Raw genomic sequence first — 20,375 nt, 5'->3', positions numbered from 1 at the left:
ATAGTGATTCAAAATTGTTATGGATTGTACTCCATTTAAAATTATTATAAAATATTGGCCATATTTCATGTGCTGTACAATATATCCTTGTCGGTTATTTATTTTACACATAGTAGTTTGTATCTCTTAATCCTATACCCCTATTTTGCCCTTCCTCCCTTCCCTCTCCCTACTCCCCACTGGTAACCACTAGTTTGTTCTGTATATCTGTGAGTCTATTTCTGTTTTGTTATATTCATGCCTTTGTTTTATTTTTTTAGATTCCACATATAAGTGATAACGAACAGTATTTGTTTTTCTCTGCCTGACATTTCACTAAGCATAACGCCCTCTAGGTCTATCAATGTTGCAAATGGCAAAATGTCACTTTTTATGGCTGGGTAATATTCCATTGTATATATACCACATCTTCTTTATCCATTAATCTGTTGATATACACTTTGGCTGCTTTCATATCTTGGCAATTGTAAATAATGCTGCTATGAACATTGGGGTTCATTTATCTTTTGAATTAGTGTCTTTGTTTTCTTCAGGAAAACTACACCCAGGAATGCAGTTGCTGGCTCATATGGCAGTTCTATTTTTAGTTTTTTGAGGAGCCTCCATACTATTTTCCCCAGTGTCTGCACCAGTTTACATTCCCACCAAATATATGAGGGTTTCTTTTTCTCCACATCCTCACTAACATAGATTATTTGTGGTCTTTTTGATGATAGCCATTCTAAGAGACATGAGGTGATACCTCATTGTGGTTTTGATTTGCATTTCCCTGATGATAAGCAACGTTGAGCATCTTTTCATGTGCCTGTTGTCCATTTGTATGTCAAGTTCTGGGTCATTTCTGTATGTTGCTGTTAAGAACCATAATATGTTTTGGGGAAATGGGACTGACTAAAATGAAACTTTAAATTTTTTCTTGGTGGACTTTTGAGAGCTGACTAAACATCACCTTTCAGCAGGTGTAATTATTTGCTTTAAATTATTGAAACAGAGGAGCATTTATAAACTCTATAATATTTAACCCCTAATATATTGTGTTCATTTGTGACTAAAACAGAAGTTATCTGTATTTTATGGTGAATCAAATTTTAATATATCTTAAATGCAAACGATCTTTTTTCTTTTTTGCAAACGATCTTTAATTCTGTAAAAGTTATTTAAACAAAGATCTGATTTAAATTTAATTTCCATCTTAGATTTGTGTACAGTATTTATTAGGTAAGCTTTATAATTGGGTTGTGTATAACATAAACCTGCTTATTTCATGTAATGAAAATATAGTTTAAGCGGTTTTTAGCCATTAATGTTTTTTTAAATAAATTTATTTTATTTTATTTATTTTTGGCTGCATTGGGTCTTCGTTGCTGCGTGTGGGATATTCTCTGGTTGTAGCGAGCGGGGGCTACTCTTCATTGTGGTGCGCAGGCTTCTCGTTGTGGTGGCTTCTCTTGTCGCGGAGCACAGGCTCTAGGCATGCGGGCTCAGTGGTTGTGGCACATGGTTTCAGTAGTTGTGGCTCACAGGCTCTAGAGCGCAGGCTCAGTAGTTGTGGCGCACAGGCTTAGTTGCCCCGCAGCATGTGGGATCTTTCCGGACCGGGGCTCGAACACGTGTCCCCTGCACCACTGTGCCACCAGGGAAGCCCCTAGCCATTAATGTTTGACTACTACTATAGTTTTCAAAAGAAGCATCTATAGGCTTAAGATTCCTATGTTGATGCTTATAAGAAAATTGCAAAGAGGCATATTTTCATTACTTTTTAAAAACTTCTATTTATAGAAATTTATTTCTTTTAGGGAAAGTTTACATACATGTATATAGGTGTATTTACAGCCACACATGCATATATATATGCATGTGTGGGTGTATATACATTATCTGGAAATTAATAAGTATATATGTGTATATATGTATGTACATATGCATATATGTGCATGTATATATATGTACATACACATTCATACCTTGAATAGGAAAATAACTTTGGTCTAAATTCTCTGCATATTATTAAAATCCCTGACTGAAGTTAAAGTAAAACCAGTTTGAAAAGTGTGTAATCATTGTGAAGGTTTTTAGAGATAATTTAGATGGATTTGTACGCATATAAAGTTTAATAATGTTTTAATCTTACAGAATTCTCTGGCAAGGTCTTAAAATGAGGTTCCTTGTGCTCGCAACAGAATTACTACCAAAAACCAAGTGTGGAATACACTGAGTTTTCAGATAGCAGAAAATAAGTTTTGTCACTGCCTTTGTTCCTTTTGATTTCAAATTTTGACCGCTTACAAGCATAAACTATTGTGATTTGGAAGATCCAGTGTCCTAAGGGCATTTTTTTTCTTGGTGCCAATGGTGTCAGTAGATGAGACCAGTCCACCATGCCTTAGTTTCACATAAATTCTTACTTGTTTTGCTTTTCTATAAAAGTTATTCTAAACCTTTCTCTTGATTTCTTCGTTTAGGATAGTGGTTCTGAACCTGTCTGTTGCTTCCACCTGATAGGTGAGAGTCCCCAGTATGACATTACTACAGTCCAAGCCTAGATATTATAGGGAGGCTATGTAGACAACAAGGGCTATATAGATTATGAGCATTAATTTCTTGTCTAATTGATAGGATGGTTGGAAATCCCTGGTTTAGAGGCACTGAATGTACATAATCCATACTAAAAGCTATTTTGCAAAATGAATTATTTAAAATGCATAGAAATATGTAATAAAGCTGTTCTAATCTATGAGACAGATATGAGTGTAAATTGAATTAAAATAAAAATCCATATGGTCAAGAATAAATCCCAAATGATATGAGTGACACATTTTAGTTCATTTAAAACTCTGCCCTTTATCAACATGTAAACATAGTTGGTATTTAAATAACAGTAATTATGCTAATAACATTATGCTAAAACATAAACATTGTTTATGTTGCATTGCCTACTGAGAGTTTAACTACCTATGGTTGAAGAATGACAAAAGATGGCTTTTGAATTTTCCTTAGGGCTCAGTAGTAGAAAGTTATTTTCCTTTATTCTGCCCTGAATACTAAGTATTTGAAGGCAGACATTCCTCCCATCCTCCACCACCACTGGTAGAAGTATACACATTTGATAATAGTGTATACAGTTAATGGGAATGTTACATTGTTTATATATATATATTTTTACCACTGAAACCAAAACATATTTCATGGTCTGGGTATAATTTAAAAGAAACATGAAGAACTGATTTCTTTTATAAACAAAATGCACATGCCTTAAATAGTTCTTCATTTTAATATGATAATATTTGCTCTCATAGCTGTATTCTGGTATGACTTAATAATCAGCTACATATGAAGTATTTGAGATAACAGTACAGTAGTACTGATTTTATTTTAAGAACCTTAGAAAATGTGACTTGTGGGCAAAATAAACACAGAAAGAATGTTTAAAGGGAACTATTCACCTTACTGTTTTAGTTTTTACTATGTTTTTTTCCATTTTCAGAACCCATGTATCTCATTTGCTACAAGTATTCCAGTGGAGGCTCTTAATTTCCCAAGGCTAGTAGCCGTCTACTGTTTACTTACTGTGCATGGAATGCCTAGAGAAAGTGACTTCTATAGCTAAATTAATAAAGCATAGGAGAGAAAATGCTTAGGCCAATTTATTCATATCCCTCCAATATTAATTCTATAGTTTATAGCTATGTAGATATTAAGAATTTTTTGAGCAGTTAACCTGGTTTAAAATGGGATCCAGTTATTCTCAAACTTTTCCATCTCAGGAACCCGTTAACACTCTTAAAAATTATTGAGGAGCCCAGAGAACCTTTATAGGTTATATTTGTCGATCTGTAAGTATTAAAAATTTATGCAAATTTTAAGAATTTTAATGAATTCATTTAAAAGTAAAAATAAACCCATTACAAGTTAAAAAATAACATTTTAATTAAAATAACTTTTAAAATTTAGTGAGAAGAGTAGCACTGTTCCACATTTAACAAAATGCAAAATCTCTTTAATATCTGGCTTATTGAAAACAGCTAGAGTCTCCTTTCTGATAATGAAAAGTGCTTGCTGAAGTTGGCAGTTTAGGGAGTCGGTGGTGATCTATGTCAAAACAATTTGAAGACAGTCATTGGAGGACAAAGTCAGTGTCTTTTGCACAGCATTTTATCCTGAGAGTCTGGTACAGTGCTTGGTACATAGTAGGGCCCAGATGATATTCAGTAGGTGACTGAACTATACTGCATTGGGTTGAGATGTGAATAGAGGGTGAAGATACGGATTCAGGGAGCACAGACACCACCTTCAAGCCACTTGGTTGAGAACAGGAGAGAAATTAGGTCATAACTGGATTCAGAGCAGGATCAGAAAGGTCTTTTAAAAGAGTGTTTCTTTGTGAGGAAACAAAAACAAAAACAGCGGAGAGAAACTGAGGACACAGGAAAGAAAAGGGATGACGGGGACCTACGGAGGGTGGGGATGGGTAAGATATGTATCATCTAGCAAAGCATTTCATACTTTAATGAGCATATGAGATCCTAGATCTAGTTAAAATGCAGATTCTGAAACTGTGTATTTCTAACTAGCACCCAGGCTGCTGGTCTGAGGACCTCACTATGAGTAGGGAGATTCTAGAACCCAGCTGAAGAGGTGAACCTTGGAGGAGGAGTAGATACCTCTTCCATTGAATTGGGAGATCTTGGCTGATGGAACTTTTTTTTTTTTTTTTGCGGTACGCGGGCCTCTCACTGTTGTGGCCTCTCCCGTTGCGGAGCACAGGCTCCGGACGCGCAGGCTCAGCGGCCATGGCTCACGGGCCCAGCCACTCCGCGGCATGTGGGATCTTCCCGGACCGGGGCACGAACCCGTGGCCCCTGCATCGGCAGGCGGACTCTCAACCACTGCGCCACCAGGGAAGCCCCTGATGGAACTTTTTTAAGAGAGAATTTTTTTTCTCTAATATCCAGTTAGTACCCTTTTCCTTTCTAAATACCCTTTCTAGTAATTTAGAATTTCAGTGTTCCCACAATGCTTGATTGATAGCATGATAATGAGGTTATGACATAAGATATAGTGATTTTACTATTTTAAAAAAGAGACATTATTAGGATCACTAACAATTGTCTAAATGTCATTGCTTCGTAAACAGAGCTCAGACTTTGGTGTTAGACATGGTTTGATTCTTGGCTCTGACTCTGAGTGGTTTTGGGCTATTAACACCTTAAGTAAAAGTACTTTCATGCAGGTTGTTTTGTGAGAATTACAGATGTAGTACATAAAAGCCAGCACACAAAAAGTGGTGTCTATCATTACCACAATCACTCCACAAGTGCAATAAGCTATATTGAATGTAATTTCAAACTTTGTTTCATGAATCATCAGATTCATCTAATTTTTTAAAATAATTTAAATAAGAAGGTGGAATGAACAGATCACATTTCATTTCTATGCACAAGAGAACTGTGCATATTTCTTCTAGAATTCGGACATGGTTTAACTTAAAAAAAAATCTCAAAATAGCTCAAGTTAGCAGACATGCAATTTTAGCAAGGATGATTGGAATTTCGGCCTTTCCTGTAATACTATTATATCCGAGCAATCCAAGCATACTGCTCATTAGAAAACATTTTTATCTGAATCTTTTACTCTTGGGGGCCAAGAATGCTGTTTTTCTTTTTTATAGCTATGTTTATGGAATGTAAATCACCCTGAGCAATTATTTTGACATTTCAAGTTATTATAACTACTCATTCTTCATTTATAGCTATTTGCATTTTGACAGATTTCAATATAGTGACAAAACAAGGTCAGGTACATTCAATATAAGGTTATGGTGTACACCTATTTTAATTTGTTAGATCTACTGTGAAGAAAATGAGGATATACAATATTTCACTTTTTACGGTTGGACTTCCTATACTAAGAACAGACCTCTGAGCTCTGGGAATTTTGAGGCAACTGATCATTGCCCAGTGTCTGGGTATGTGTGGGCTTGCGGTATCTCAGGGAGGGAGTCAGCAGCACAGAAGGTAATAGTCCCTTGACTACTTCTATATTGTTGCTTTGAAAACAGCAAGGCAGAATGTCCTCATTTGGCTTTCTTCAGGAAACACATGCAGATGGCAGAGAGGAACTCAGTAGAAGGTTAAGAAATAAATACTGCAATTGAGATAAAAATTAAGTCAATATTCCAGACTATTCCCAGGCACATTTTACCTGAACTTTTATTGCCGGTAGTCACAGTATTGCAAATAATTAGCTCTGTCTTATCTATTTTATAATCATTGTTGATCTCTTGCACTGGTAGAATATGTGCAGATGGCGGGAGATATTAATATAGCATAAAGCATATTGTAATTTGTAGCGTGCTTTCACATACAAGGTGATGAGGGCATGCAGAAATGTCAGCCAAGCTACTTGAAGCCAGTTGTAGTTTAGGTTTGCGGGCCCAGTGTTATTAAGATCCTGCTGGACTTTGCTTTGAAAAGTTTTTCTCATTCTTCTTCTGAATCTTGTAATTGTTAAGTACTACCGTCATAATTCATGCTCTTATTCTAATCATGCTTTTAAGAGCTTTAAGAATTCTAAGCCCAGGGATCCCTTCAAAAAGACCTGATTAGGGCTTCCCTGCTGGCGCAGTGGTTGAGAGTCCGCCTGCCGATGCAGGGGACACGGGTTCGTGACCCGGTCCGGGAAGATCCCACATGCCGCGGAGCGGCTGGGCCCGTGGGCCATGGCCGCTGAGCCTGCTCGTCCGGAGCCTGTTCTCCGCGGCGGGAGAGGCCACAGCAGGGAGAGGCCCGCGTACCGGAAAAAAAAAAAAAAAAAAGGACCTGACTAGAAATGGATGCTTATGGTGGGTGCCATGCTGATTTACAACAACTATCCTAACCTGACATTAGATCTATTCAACAGATACAGCAATAAACATGGAGTATACTGATGTCTGATTCTGTAACATTTAGTTATGCACATGAAGAGTTTCTTTTCTCTACTGCATTGGCTGATTATATCAGGAAACCAATTAAAAGAAGATCTGAAAATTAATAACTCCTGCTTTTGATTTAACATCCAATAAACTTTTCTCTGGCCATAATGGCTTAAAGAACTGAGCACTTCCTTGGCAAAGAATTTTTCTGGCATGAAATATTACTGTAAAAATTTTTTTGTTGTATAACAAAATGAAAGGTTAATTTTACATTGCACTTATTTTGCAAATGATATGAAATTTCTACAAGCCACTAGAAGAGCAAAGATAATTTTAAGTGTCTCTAAAATTTGAATTAAAGTAAAAATATTCTCAGTATTTTATCGGGTACATATTTGTGTTTGACTTTTTTGGGACAAGCACTTGTGTATCTTGGTATCTCTGCTAGCTAGTATAGTGCCTTGGAGACTCAGCAAATGTTTGTTGTTGCTCAATAAATATATGCTGATTAGTTAATTTTCATTTTTCCCCATGTTAATGGTTTAGCTCTCCTAGTCATGAATTTTTATGCAGATATAAATTTGGAGATTAAAAGAAATTCTGGAAGGACTATTCCTATTAAGGTAAAAATTTTCTCTAATTTCTAAGCCAGAACCAGAAAAGTCAAAGCATTTTTTGAATAATTAAATTGGTAATTTATTGTAGGTGTTGTCAAATAAAATTTTTCTTTCAAAATGGTGAAAACCTAGGCTATTGAAGCTTATCAATTTAGGTTTGTTTTTTGTCTTTTTTTAGAAGGAAGTTAAGAGTGGCTTTATTATTAACAGTAAAGTAGACACCAGGATAATACAAAACATAAAAAACAGAAACAGAGAGGAACATTACATAATAACAAAAGAGTCTATCCATCCAGAAGACATAACAATCCTAAGTGCTTGCACCAAAAAATAGACTTCAAAATATGAAAAGCAAAAAATGATGAAATTGAAAGCAGAAATAGACACATCAAGGCCCCTTAATTTAGATTTATTTTTAAATATGTTATAGGAAGATAAAAATTATTGAAAATTTGGCCATGGTATAATTATTAATAAGATTTTAGAAAGTGAAAGATGGGTAAATAACATTCTTCTGGCCTATTCCACCACTAGGAGAATAAAGTCAGTTCATAAATGCATATGATACCCAGGTGTCTCTTGGATATTCCTAAATCTTTGATCTTTTGGAGTTACATCTCCTTTAATTTTCAAATAGAATACCTTGAATGACTATTCTAGCTTCCCCAAATATCTCCAAGGATTTTTAAGAGCACATGTATCTCCAGCCTTCTCTGGTTCAATTATATGCTTCTGCTGAATTGTCAATTTCTGTTTCAGTCTTTCAACTACGACAGACACTGATCTTTCCCGGGTAGCACTTTGCCTCATGTAGGACATTACCGTACCCTTCAAAGCACCACTAACATAAAGCTGTGTATCCAACTTTACCAAAGGTCTCCATACTTCAGGAGAGAATTAGAATATAACAATGTCCACCACTACCTTAAATCTATACTTTGAATATAACTATATCTCGAATCTAAGGCAAAAGAGTTAAACCTTTTGCAGGTATATCCAGCTTCCTAGCTATTCTGCCCTACATCAGAGTCCACCCTGTACTTGTTTGTTGGAGAAAACACCTTTCATAAATATTTCACAGGGCCAACTTCCATCCTACTTTAAGAATATTCCACTCACTACCTACAGGAATTGGTTTCTCTCTAGGACTCATTAGGCATCCTTAGACACAAGAATGCACACAAGGGGACTTCCCTGGTGACGCAGTGGTTAAGCATCCGCCTGCCAATGCAGGGGACACAGGTTCAAGCCCTAGTCCGGGAAGATCCCACACGCCGCGGAGCAACTAAGCCTGTGCGCCACAACTACTGAGCCTGTGCTCTAGAGCCCGCGAGCCACAACTACTGAGCCCACGTGCCACAACTACTGAAGCCCACGTGCCTAGAGCCTGTGCTCCACAACAAGAGAAGCCACCACAATGAGAAGCCCACACACCGCAATGAAGAGTGGCCCCTGCTCACCGCAACTAGAGAAAGCTCGCGTGCAGCAATGAAGACCCAATGCAGCCAAAAATAAATAAATTAATTAATTTTTAAAAATTGCTGTTGTTTAAAATAAATAAATAAACAAACTGACCCATACATTCAAGGAAATCCCTTTGCTTTGTTTCATAAAGAACCTTCTGAAGGAGGTGGGTCCAAAGCTGGCCTCTTCTGTGGTTACTTCCAATCCTTGAGGGAACACCTGACTCTCCTCTGTGTAGACTATTTCATGGCTGTGCTGGAACTCTGAATAGACAAAGGCTTCAGTTATTTCTTTTTCTTTTTTTAAAGGTAGAATATTTATTTATTTATTTAGGCTGTGCTGGGTCTTAGTTGCAGCACTTGGGATCTTCACTGCACATGCGGACTTCTTAGTTGTGGCATGTGGACTCTTAGTTGCAGCATGCATGTGAGATCTAGTTCCCCAACCAGGAATGAACCCCGGGCTCCCTGCATTGGGAACGCAGAGTCTTACCCACTGGACCACCAAGGAAGTCCCAAGGGGTTCATTTCATAGCTGTTTTGTAAGGTCTCTTCACTCTGCATGATGGTGAGCATGAGATGTGCTAGAGATCACTCGATCTCACTACTGATGCCCAGACAACTACTAGGGCTAAATCTAGGAGCACAACTTACGTCTCTTATTCCCCAGGCCAGTCCATTTTGTAGTTTTGGTAACCTTTCCTTTTTGAAGCTAATATTTTTTCGATATCCACCCACTATTCACAGAATAGGAAGAATGAAGGGGTTATTTTTAAAAATGTAGTTTGAATTTTTAGAAGTTTCTTATAATATATGGGTGTTTCCTCTCTGCAAAAATAAAATGAAATCTTTTATACTTCAAAATATAAATAAAAATGGCTATTACAATTCTAAGTTAATAACACAGTAAATGCTGTGCTTAATTTTTCTTCCTGTTTTTTTTTTAGCAGAACAAGTTGAACAGACAGTAATGTTGTTGGTCTTTTCAAGTAAACTTAATGAGAGGTCAGGTAGAACTTCTGTGCCAAAACATAAAAACACTAAGAAAGAAAATGTTTTAGAGAAAACAGGGCTTGACTATTCTTATCTTTGATTATTATTACTAAATATATCCTTTTAGGGAAAATACAGAGTTCATTTTACTCATTTCACTAGGTTGCAGGAAGAGAAGTTTAGTAAGCAGACATTCTCTCTTTCTTCTTACCCAGAAGCCCCAATAGTTTATTTTAAAGATAATTTTAGGCTAAGTCCTTTTGATCTTACTGCTATCACTTAGAGAATTATAGTGTGGTTTTGCAAATCTGGCTAGAATGCAGGACCTTAACAACAAAAAAACCCCAACAAAAACCAAAGTCTTAGATTCTCTGTTAAATCATTTGAGTTCAACGATAGGAAACTCTTGTACATGCCGAAAAAATGAAACAAAACAAAAAACCCCAAAGCCTTCAGATCTTTACAGTAGGAAGAAAATAACCAACTACTCTTCAAATTATGGGGTTGGTCCCATGTTTTGAAAGTTACCATCTCTACTGGTCTCTTAATGAGCTGTCTGTGCACACAGGGGAAAGGTCAATAAGAACCAAGGGCTTCTATCTAGACTATCCCATCTCCTCTAGCAGATTCAGAAGACGTGTTTAGGACCCCTGCCTTCATCCACTGGGCAAAGCACTCATTATCATCATCTTAAGGCTGTACTGAAAACTTCCTCAGTATTTGTCTGCCTTTTGGGGGAGTGATATAATACAGGATTCACCTAGAATATTTTCCCTTTCTGCTTCCTGCACATCTACATTCCTCCCTCTTACCTTCATTTCTTAAATATTGTCTGTAACATTGTGGCTACTTTTTGCTCCCTGGCCTCCGTTTCCAAATCTAGGGTTAAACCTACCTTTCTGAATATCATTATGTAAGTACTGACAACATCCGTAATCCTTTAATTACCAACACTGAAGGACGTATTTTTGTGGGCAAAGATGGGATAATTAGAATTTTATCATTATATATTTATTTATTTTTTCTGTTTACGTGAACTTTTATTTTTTTCCAGTTTTATTGAGACATATAACATATATTGACATATAACATTGTGTAAGCTTAAGGTGTACAACATGATGATTTGATGCACGTGTAATTGCGAAATGATTACCACAATAAGGTTAGTTAACACTTCCATCACCTTACATAATTACCATTTCTTCTTTTTTGGGGGTTATAACACTTAAGTTATACTCTTGGTAACTTTCAAGTATATAATAAAGTATTTTTAACTATAGTTACCATGTTGTACATTAGATCCCCAGAACTTATTCATCTTAAATCTGGAAGTTTGTATCCTTTGACCATCTTTCCATTTCCACCAGTCCCTGCCCCTGGCAATCACCATTCTAGTCTCTATTTCTATGAGTTTGGTATTTTAAGATTTTATATATATATATATATATATATATATATATATATATATATATATATGTATAACATATGTGTATATTTTCTGTATCCATTTATCCATTGATAGACACTTTGGTTATTTCCATGGCTTGGCTATTGTGAACGTTGCTGCAATGGATATGGGGTTGCAGATACCTCTTCAAGATACTGACTTCATTTCCTTCAAATATACATTCAGAAATGGAATTACTGGATTACATGATAGTTCAATTTTTAATTTTTTGAGGAATTGCCATACTATTTTCCGTATTAGCTGTATCAATTTACATTCCCACCGACAGTGCTCAGGGTTCCCTTTTCCCAGCATTCTTGCCAACACTTACCTCTTGTCTGATGATAGCCATTCTACCAGGTGTAGGATGATATCTCATTGTGATTTTGATATGCATTTCCCTGATGATTAGTGACACTGAGCATCTTTTCATGTGCCTGTTGGCCATTTGTATGTCTTCTTTAGAAAAATGTCTATTTTTTAAATCAGATTTTTGTGTGTGCTGTTGAGTTGTATGAATTCCTTATATATTTCAAATATTAACCTCTTATCAAATAGATGGTTCGCAAATACTTTTTCCATCTTCATTCTGTAGATTACCTTTTCATTTGGTTGATTGTTTCCTTTGCTGTGCAGAAGCTTTTTAGTTTGATGTAGTCCCCCTGGCTTATTTTTGCTTTTGTTGCCTGTACTTCCGGTGTCATCCAAAAATCATTGTCAAGACCAGTGTCAAGCAGCTTTTTCCCTATTTTTTTTCTAGGAGTTTTATGGTTTCAAGTATTACAATTAATTTATTTCCTGTTAGTTTCTGTCAACGGTATAAATTAAGGGTCCAATATCATTCTTTAGCATGTGAATATCTGGTTTTCCCAACACCATTTACTGAAGAGACTATACTTTCCTAATATGTATTCTTGGCTCCCATGTCAAATATTAGTTGACTATATATTTGTGAGTTTACTTCTGGGCTCTTGATTCTCTTTCATTGGTCTATGTGTCTGTATTCATGCTAGTATCATACTATTTAGATTACTATAGCTTTGTAATATAATTTGAAATCAGAAAGTGTGATGCCTCCAGTTTTGCTCTTCTTCCTCAAGATTGCTTTGACTATGTGGGGTCTTTTGTGATCCTGTATACATTTGTTGATTGTTTTTTCTATCGCTGTGGAAAATGCCATTGGGATTTTAATAGGGATTGCACTGAATCCATAGATGGCTTTGGGTAACGTGGACATTTTAACAATATTAATTCTTCTAATCCATGAACACTAGATATCTTTTCATTTTGAATTTGTGTCTTCTTTAATTTCTTTCATCAGTCTCTTGTAATTTTCAGTATACAGATCTTTAACCTCCTTGGTTAAATCTATTTCTAAGTATTTTATTGTTTTAAAATAGGATTCTTTTCTTTCTTTTTCAGGTAGTTTGTTGTCAGTGTATAGAAATGCAAATAATTTTTGTATGTTGATTTTGTATCCACAACTTTACTGAATTCTTTTATTAGTTATAAGCTTTTTGGTGGATTCTTTAGAATTTTCTCTATACAAGATCCTATCATCTGCAAACAGAGACAATGTCATTATATTTTTTCATCTACCTTCTAGGAGTGACTCTTCCTGTTAATAAATGTGTTTTATAAGCATGAGAAATATACCGGCCATGTGGATGTTGGCTATCTGAATCCGTGAGGGTTGACATTTTTATGAGCCATATTCAACCAGAGTATAAAACTCAGTTATTTTATTAGAAGTGTTTCCACTGTACCTGTCTCTTCTTGCAATTCTTTCCAGCCACAAAGTCCCTTCATTCTTATCATCTTTGCCCCAGGCATCATCCAGCCCAGTGCTTCCCTGCCCCTTCCTCTTTCATAACACAGAGTAACTCCTTTCCCACAATTCACCTAACTCCTCTCTACTCTACCCCACACACTTGTTTAAAAAAACTTGGGCACCTCTACTGAACCAAAGCACTAATCGATGAAGCCAGTCTCTCCCTGTAGAGCAGTGGTTCTCAGCTGGTGGTGATTTGGCCCCCAGGAGACATTTTTGATTGTCACAGCTACAAGGGTGCTACTAGCATCTAGTGGGTGGAGGCCAGGGATGCTGCTAAATATCCTACAATGCACAAGACAATCCCTTATGACAAAGAATTGTCCAGCCCAGATTGTCAGTAGTATACCTGTTGAGAAATCCTACTGTAAAGAAATTCTTATATTACCTTCAGTAATCACTGGTATTTTCTACTCTGCTCCTATTAATGTTTTATTACTTCTGTGCATTAAAAGTTATATAGTTTATACCCATACCCACACCAGTCAGTAATCAATGGTTGAACACCAGATACGTGTCAGGCAGAGTTAGGCACTCCTAAGTTGCTCATAGTTCTATGAGGAAGACAGACAGTATAATACCTCGTGATTGAAGGGGCTATGATTACATAAAGAAAAGGTACCTGGGCTTCCCTGGTGGAGCAGTGGTTAAGAATACGCCTGCCAATGCAGGGGACATGGGTTCGAGCCCTGATCCGGGAAGATCCCATATGCCACGGAGCAACTAAGCCCATGCGCCACAACTACTGAGCCTGTGCCCTAGAGCCCACGAGCCACAACTATGGAGCCCGCATGCCACAACTACTGAAGCCCACATGCCTAGAGCCTGTGCTCCACAACAAGAGAAGCCACCGCAATGAGAAGCCCGCACACCGCAATGAAGAGTAGACCCTGCTTGCTGCAACTAGGGAAAGCCCACGCACAGCAAGGAAGGCTCAACACAACCAATAAATAAATAAATAAATATTTTTTAAAAAAAGAAGGGGTAACTAATGTAGCCCAGGATGATCTGCAAAGATATTTTGAAGGATTCTGAGAAGGAAGAGGCCTGATTGAGCCTGGAAGAATACGTAGGAGAAAGCCAGGCAAAGAAAGGGAGAGAAGCACGTTTCTCACAAAGGGAAAAATACGGGTCAAGACACATGGTTAGAGAAGAGGGCAGCAGCAAGTCCTGAAGGATGTCAATGTTCTGGCAACGATCAGATGGCCGTTAAGCTGGCAACTGGGAGTCCTTGAAGGAGAAGCTAATTGGGTAGAATGATAAGATAAGATTTAACTTTAGAAAGGTCATACAATTTCTGAAATCTGGCTGAGAGCTAATGAGGGCCTGAACTAAAGTGGAAATGAGGATGAGTAAGAGGGGCCAATTGGAGTGATATTGAGGAGACAGAAAGGACAGGACTGGGGATGGGGTGGACGTGGAGGTAAGAGACGTGAAGTCCAGCATGACCCCCAAATTTCAGGTGTGGTACCATTTACAAGTCAGGGAAGGCAAGGGGAAGTCTGTGGGATGAGATAGAAAGCCAATTTTGGATGTATCTTTGTGTCATACAAATGTTTTCATTTATAAAAGTAGTATACATGTCTCTTACCAAAAAATTGTAGAAGAGAGAGAAGTATGAAATGTCCACCCAACCAGTGTTAAACTTTGGATGGAGTTTTGTTTTGTTTTGTTTTGTTTTGTTTTGGCTGTGCTGCGTGGCTTGCGAGATCTCAGTTCCCTGACCAGGGACTGAACCCTGGCCACATCAGTTAAAGTCCGCAATCCTAACCACTAGGCGACCAGGGAACTCCCATTTTTTGGGAGGGAGTGAAGTTTTTTCCAATTTGTTCTTTGTGGAAAACTATGCATTTTAAAAATACAATCAGTGGGATGAATTGGGAGATTGGGATTGACATATACACACAAATATATATAAAATAGATAACTAATGAGAACCTGCTGTAGAGCACAGGGAACTCTACTTCACTTTGCTGTACAGTAGAAAGTAACACAACATTGTAAAACAACTATACCCAATAAAAAAAAATGCAATCACCAAATTGGGGTGCTTTATAGATTTTTTTTTCCCTCTTCGTAATATATTTTTAAACATCTCTCTGTGTCATTGAACATCCTTTTACATTTTTATTGACTGCACAATATCTCACTCTATGGAAGAACCATAATTTACTCCACCATCTCTATTGTTTAGATTGCTTCGAGATTCTCATTTCTAGCAAATCATGTGTAATGCCATCACAGGTTGAGTCTTCCAGAAACTGACAGAAATGCCACTTGAAACATAAGATATTTATTAGGGATTGACCCCAGGGAAGTGAAGAGGGAAGGAACAGCAATGGGCAAGGGAGAAGTTGAACTATGACAGAGGTTGACTGCTTCAACAGACCTCATATCTACAGAAAGGGCCCGTCAGAGTTGTCCTGAATTGGGTGGAAATGACTGGGCTTTTATAACCTCAAGTCACTCAGTCACCAGACAAGGGCTGCTCTGGCAGGGCATGACCTCAGGTGAGGCTGCACTCTGTGGCTGAGGTAGACTTCCAAAGGGAGGTTTGGCCAGTGCGTCTCTGTGTCCACTGCAGATGCTCATTGTGTGCATATATCTTCACTCACATCCTTAGGATAAATTCCCAGAAGTAGGACTACTGCAGTAGAACGTGGGCATTTTAAAAACCTTTAATATTTATTGCCAAATTACCTCCCAGAAAGATGGGTCACTTTCACCTACCAACAGTTCAGTTCGTCACTAATATATAAGAACATGACAAGTGTACTGTTTTATGTTTTTAAATACTGAAAGGCACCTCAAATTCTTTGGGAAAATAAATAATATCTGTGATGTTTTGTTATTGTGAATTTCATTTTTAACTCCTAAGGCAGGTTACCTTTCTCTATAGAGCTGTATAAATCTTTCCAAAAGGATAAAACACTCTAATGACTGATGGTAAGACACAAAGAACCGGATTTCGGTCTCGTGAGTTGTAAATCTGCAACACTGAAGTGACAGAAATGGCTGGTGCTTGAGCTGACTTGAAACAGAATCTGCAGTACCCTACAGCTCTTTCCCTGTGAGTATTTGAGCAAATAAATGAAATTCCCACTTATTAGGAAGAATCCATATTTGACACACTACTGTTAGAGAGAGACGAACGGGAAATAACCATCATTTATTGAGTGCCTGCTCCATGCCGAGCAATGCCCTTGGCTTTTACATACACCATCACATTTAATTCTCACAAGAACCCTTCGAAGTAGTTATTATCACCACATTTTTCAGGTGAGGAAATTGAAGCTCACAGAATTTGGTAACCTGGTAACCTTAGTCATACAGGTTCCCAAGCCTGTGCACTTCTTGCCATCCTGGGCTGCTGCCCCCAAAGCTGTAAGTCAAGTGACACAGCAGTAGCTTTAAATGGTATAGTATATATATATAAAACAACTGTAGTAACAGTAACACTCATGAAGCTTGCAGAATGTCTGTCTTTCTACTGGGTTGGAAGTCCATAGGATTCACTGTCTAAAATTTAAAAATTTTTGTAACACTTATGATACCCAGCACATTACACATATAATGTGCTCACTAAATATTTAATAGAACAGGTCTTAAATAGCCGGAAAGAAATTTCTTCCTAGTTTCGTTTATCCTTTCCTCCTCATTTTGGGTTTGTCCTGATCATGGTGTCGTCAGGAGGCAAAGAGATGATCCAGTCGACCGTTTCCCACTTTAGCAGGAACAACTGTGAGCACTTCTAAACAGACCCACTGATTACAGACAACGCCAGTGAAAAAAGGGTTGGATGAAAATAAACATAACAAATTCCTCCAGAAGTCACCCCAATCGGGAAGGATGCTGGTGAAATCTTTATTCAGAAGTGTAAATGAGTTTAATCCAGCCTTTAGATCTAACTTCTAGGTAACAAGAAATAGTGAGGGAAGAGAAATATGTTGAACACACCACAAAGAAGCCATAAGACAAATCTAGAAGTCTGCCTGGTTTCTTTTTAAGAAGATAATGTCATTCGAAAAAGGGGGAGGGGGTAGAGTGGGAGAGAAGGAGGAGGCTATTCTAGGCTAAAAAAAAAATGAGGTAACCGAACGCAATGTGTGGTTATTGTTTGAATTCTGGTCTAAGTCAGCTGTAAAAGACATTTTGGAATCCATTGGAGGAATTTGAATCTGGACTGGGCATATATTAATACTAAGTAATTAAGGTTAGCTTTAGTTAGGTGTGAAAATGGTAATATGGTTATGTAGAAAAGCGTTCTTTAAAGAACGAGATGTATATTATAATAGAGAGGAAATATCTTTTTAAAAAAATTTTATTTTATTTATTTATTTTTGTCTGCGTTAGGTCTTCTTTGCCGCGCGCGGGCTTTCTCTAGTTGTGGCGAGCGGGGGCTACTCTTGGTTACGGTGCACAGGCTTTTCATTGCGGTGGCTTCTCTTGTTGCGGAGAACGAGCTCTAGGCGCGCGGGCTTCAGTAGTTGTGGCCTGTGGGCTTAGTTGCTCCACGGCATGTGGGATCTTCCCGAACCAAGGCTCGAACCCGTGTCCCCTGCATTGGCAGGCGGACTCCCAACCACTGCGCCACCAGGGAGGCCCTGAAATATTTATCTTTAAGTAGGAAATATGTATATTTTCAGCAGAAAATGTGATGAGGTAAATAAGGCAAAACTAGGTTTTAGCTATCCATTATACTAGTCTCTGTGCTCTTTGACGTCGTTTTGCATCATAAAGAGGATCAACCAGGAAAAAAAAAAAAAAAAAAAAGGTATGGCTTCCTTTACCGGAGTAAGAATCGATCTTTATCTTCTTCCAACAGTGACAACATCAACGTGTGGGCCCGGATAGGGCTTCAGGAGCATGAAGCGAGATTCCAGGGAGCCTAGACAGACGAGCAGGTTCCTTTCCGGAGATCTGATTTCTGTGGGAAAAGAACCCGCGTAAGGCAACCCTTGAGCCTCCGACCCTCCAGTCCTGCGCACCTACCCAGGCCCCCTGCGGATGGTGAGTAACCCGTCACCTTACTGCTCCCTAAGTGTTCCCAGACCACGCAGGGTGGCGGGTGTGACGCTCAGGGTGAGGGCGGGGGAACGCTGGGTTCCCCTCCTCTCCGACCCTTCGCGGAGGGATGGGGCCTGAGTGGCAGGTATCTTCCACCTCACCCACCTGGAAGCGAAAAGGCGAGGGGCTGGCCCAGGCTGGGGGAAATGGGCCGCACATGCCAAGGCCACTACCCTCACCTGCCGCCAGGAAAGCTCTGGCCGCGGCAGGGGGCGGAGACCTGGGAGTGCGGACGTCCTCACCTGGCGGCGGGGCGGGCGCGCAGCGGACTCCGCCGGAGAGGGAGCGGCGCGCTGCGAAGACGGGCCGCAGGTGAGGGCGGCGGGCTGGGCCGCGCTCCACCGCGGGGGACGTTTCTTGGCTGGGAAAGGTGCAGTTGTGAGCAGCTATTCCTGGTATGTCAGGCGGGCCGGGCGGCCGCGAGCCCTGGGGGCGCCTCTTCCTGGGGCCCCGGCAGAGGGAAGGCGGCCAGGCGGCCGGAGGCGGGAAGGATGCGGACAGGATGCGGGCGCGGGGGCGCATCTCCTCCGGGCGGGGCCGCGGTCCGGCGGGTGGCGCGGGAGCGGGTGCGTGGCCCGGGCCACGGCCTCCTGGCGGACGGTGGCATCCCCTGGGCCAGACTGTCCGACCACAAAGGCCGCTGCGGCCGGGAGCCCCCGGGCGCGGCGGGGGGTAGGGTGGGGAGGACGGAAGCGGCGGCTGGCTGGCCGGCCGGGGGTGGGCGGCTGGGGTGCGCGGGGGCGGGGCATTCCGGGAGGGCGGCGGCCGCGCAGCCACTTTTGAAGTCCAAACAGTCCTCTGGGTTGGTGCTGCGCGCCGCCTCTGGTAGCCCTCTCCGCCTCCCGCGCTCTGCCTGGGTCTCCGCGGCGTTTTCAGGAGTTTAGAGAAAGCCCCGGCTTCAAGTTCTCGTGGGTTCGAAACTTTACCGAACTGCAGGGTGCAACAAAGGGTCAGAGAGTCCGGGCGTCTTGCAGCCGGAGAGAGGCCGGAGCAGCGGGCCGGACGCGCGCGGCACTCCCGCCTTTCCGCGCACCCACTATGTCTCTCTCTCCCCCTCTCCCCCTAGTTCTGGAAGTGATGGAGGAGGCGGAGGCCGACTGTGCCCTAGCGTTCGCCGAGGCCCAGAGATGGGTGGAGGTGAGTGCCTTTACTCCTCTTCTTTCCGCAAGAGTTGGCGGCCTTGCGGCCGCTCCCGCCACTCTGCTTTCAGCCGCCTCCTGGACCTTAGCTTGCGCAGCGCCTCAGGCTGGTTCGCTCAGCAGTTTGGGGGACTTTGCAAGTTCTGCGCCTCCTATGATTTAACGTCCAGCGAAGCTTAGCGCTGCCTTCCCCGCCGACGGTCTCGCTGGCTTCCCCGGATCTCCTCTGCCAGGACAGAGTCGAGAGCTTGGCCCCGCGGGTTTGGGGACCGCGCATCTCTGTGGAGCAGCCCACGTCCGTGCCAGGACGCCTGGGATGTACCTGCTGGGCAGAGACGGCCCAGGGTCCTCGGGAGCGTTTCTTTGGGGTGGCTAGAAGTGGAAATGCCTGAAACATACCTGCTTGGGCAGCGTATTGTGTGTTGTGTGGGAGGGCGGATGGAGGAGGTTAGACACCTGTGGCGCACCTGGAGAGATGCTTTCTCCGAGGCAGCTTCTGGAGCCCAGGGTGTGTGAGTCAAGGCGCGTACGTTTTCCAAAGTCGGCATTGATAAGACTAAGATATCCTGAAATCACTTACTCAAGGGTTGTTAGTTTCCCAGCTGTGCCTCAGGGAGGAGATCTTCCATTCCCCTCTTTGCCGTTAAAAAGGAGATGGTCTCTTGGAAGTTCCTTGATCAACGCATTAGGGTTACGTTTGTCTGTAGAATGTTAACACCAGGACTTCTAGCCGTTTTATTATTGGATGAAAAAGATGACTTTTATAATGATGCTAAAGAAGTCTTTGGAGCAGATGTGAATCAGGAACCAAAAGTATTGCCTTTACCAGCCTTGCAGTCATTTAAGGGTTATTGATGCCACGTGCTGGTCTTCTCAGCGTATGTAAAAATTCAAATTAGGATTAA

General features: G+C 40.4%; 2 protein-coding genes across 12 annotated transcripts in view; one reads left to right on the top strand and one right to left on the bottom strand.

The window, feature by feature from the left end:
• Window positions 1–17,826: 17,826 nt before the first annotated feature.
• Window positions 17,827–19,010, bottom strand: LOC113625469 (proline-rich proteoglycan 2-like). The gene is made up of 2 exons (XM_027116067.1): window positions 18,511–19,010; window positions 17,827–18,191 (listed from the first exon to the last, which is right to left on the bottom strand). The coding sequence occupies exons 1-2, from the start codon at window positions 18,851–18,853 to the stop codon at window positions 18,073–18,075; spliced, it is 462 nt and encodes a 153-aa protein (XP_026971868.1). The 5' UTR covers window positions 18,854–19,010; the 3' UTR covers window positions 17,827–18,072.
• Window positions 19,011–19,142: 132 nt separating this feature from the next.
• Window positions 19,143–20,375, top strand: part of LMO7 (LIM domain 7) — a 200,895-nt gene continuing 199,662 nt past the window's right edge. For 7 of the 11 annotated variants that reach the window (XM_027116060.1, XM_027116056.1, XM_027116061.1 and 4 more), the window contains exon 1: window positions 19,145–19,468. In XM_027116060.1, the coding sequence (XP_026971861.1) occupies window positions 19,370–19,468 (99 nt within the window). In that variant the 5' untranslated portion in view covers window positions 19,145–19,369. Of the gene's footprint in view, window positions 19,469–20,375 lie in introns of all 11 variants that reach the window. The other 4 variants (XM_027116064.1, XM_027116062.1, XM_027116066.1 and 1 more) reach the window with 3 other exon arrangements.

The sequence above is a fragment of the Aethalodelphis obliquidens genome, unplaced genomic scaffold (assembly GCF_003676395.1).
Source record: "Aethalodelphis obliquidens isolate GAN/ISIS:26980383/991018 unplaced genomic scaffold, ASM367639v1 scaffold15, whole genome shotgun sequence".
Taxonomy (NCBI): domain Eukaryota; kingdom Metazoa; phylum Chordata; class Mammalia; order Artiodactyla; family Delphinidae; genus Aethalodelphis; species Aethalodelphis obliquidens.
Note: the sequence above shows the minus strand (reverse complement) of the source record. Positions and strands in the feature narration are given on the sequence as shown.

Bases quoted from the DNA above. Each gene is read 5' to 3' on its own strand.
- LOC113625469 (XM_027116067.1), bottom strand. From the start codon at position 18,853: ATGCGCCCCCGCGCCCGCATCCTGTCCGCATCCTTCCCGCCTCCGGCC. The intron at 18,192-18,510 runs GTGAGGGTAGTG...CTTTTCCCACAG, and splicing joins CAGAGCTTTCCTGGCGGCAG to AAATCAGATCTCCGGAAAGG.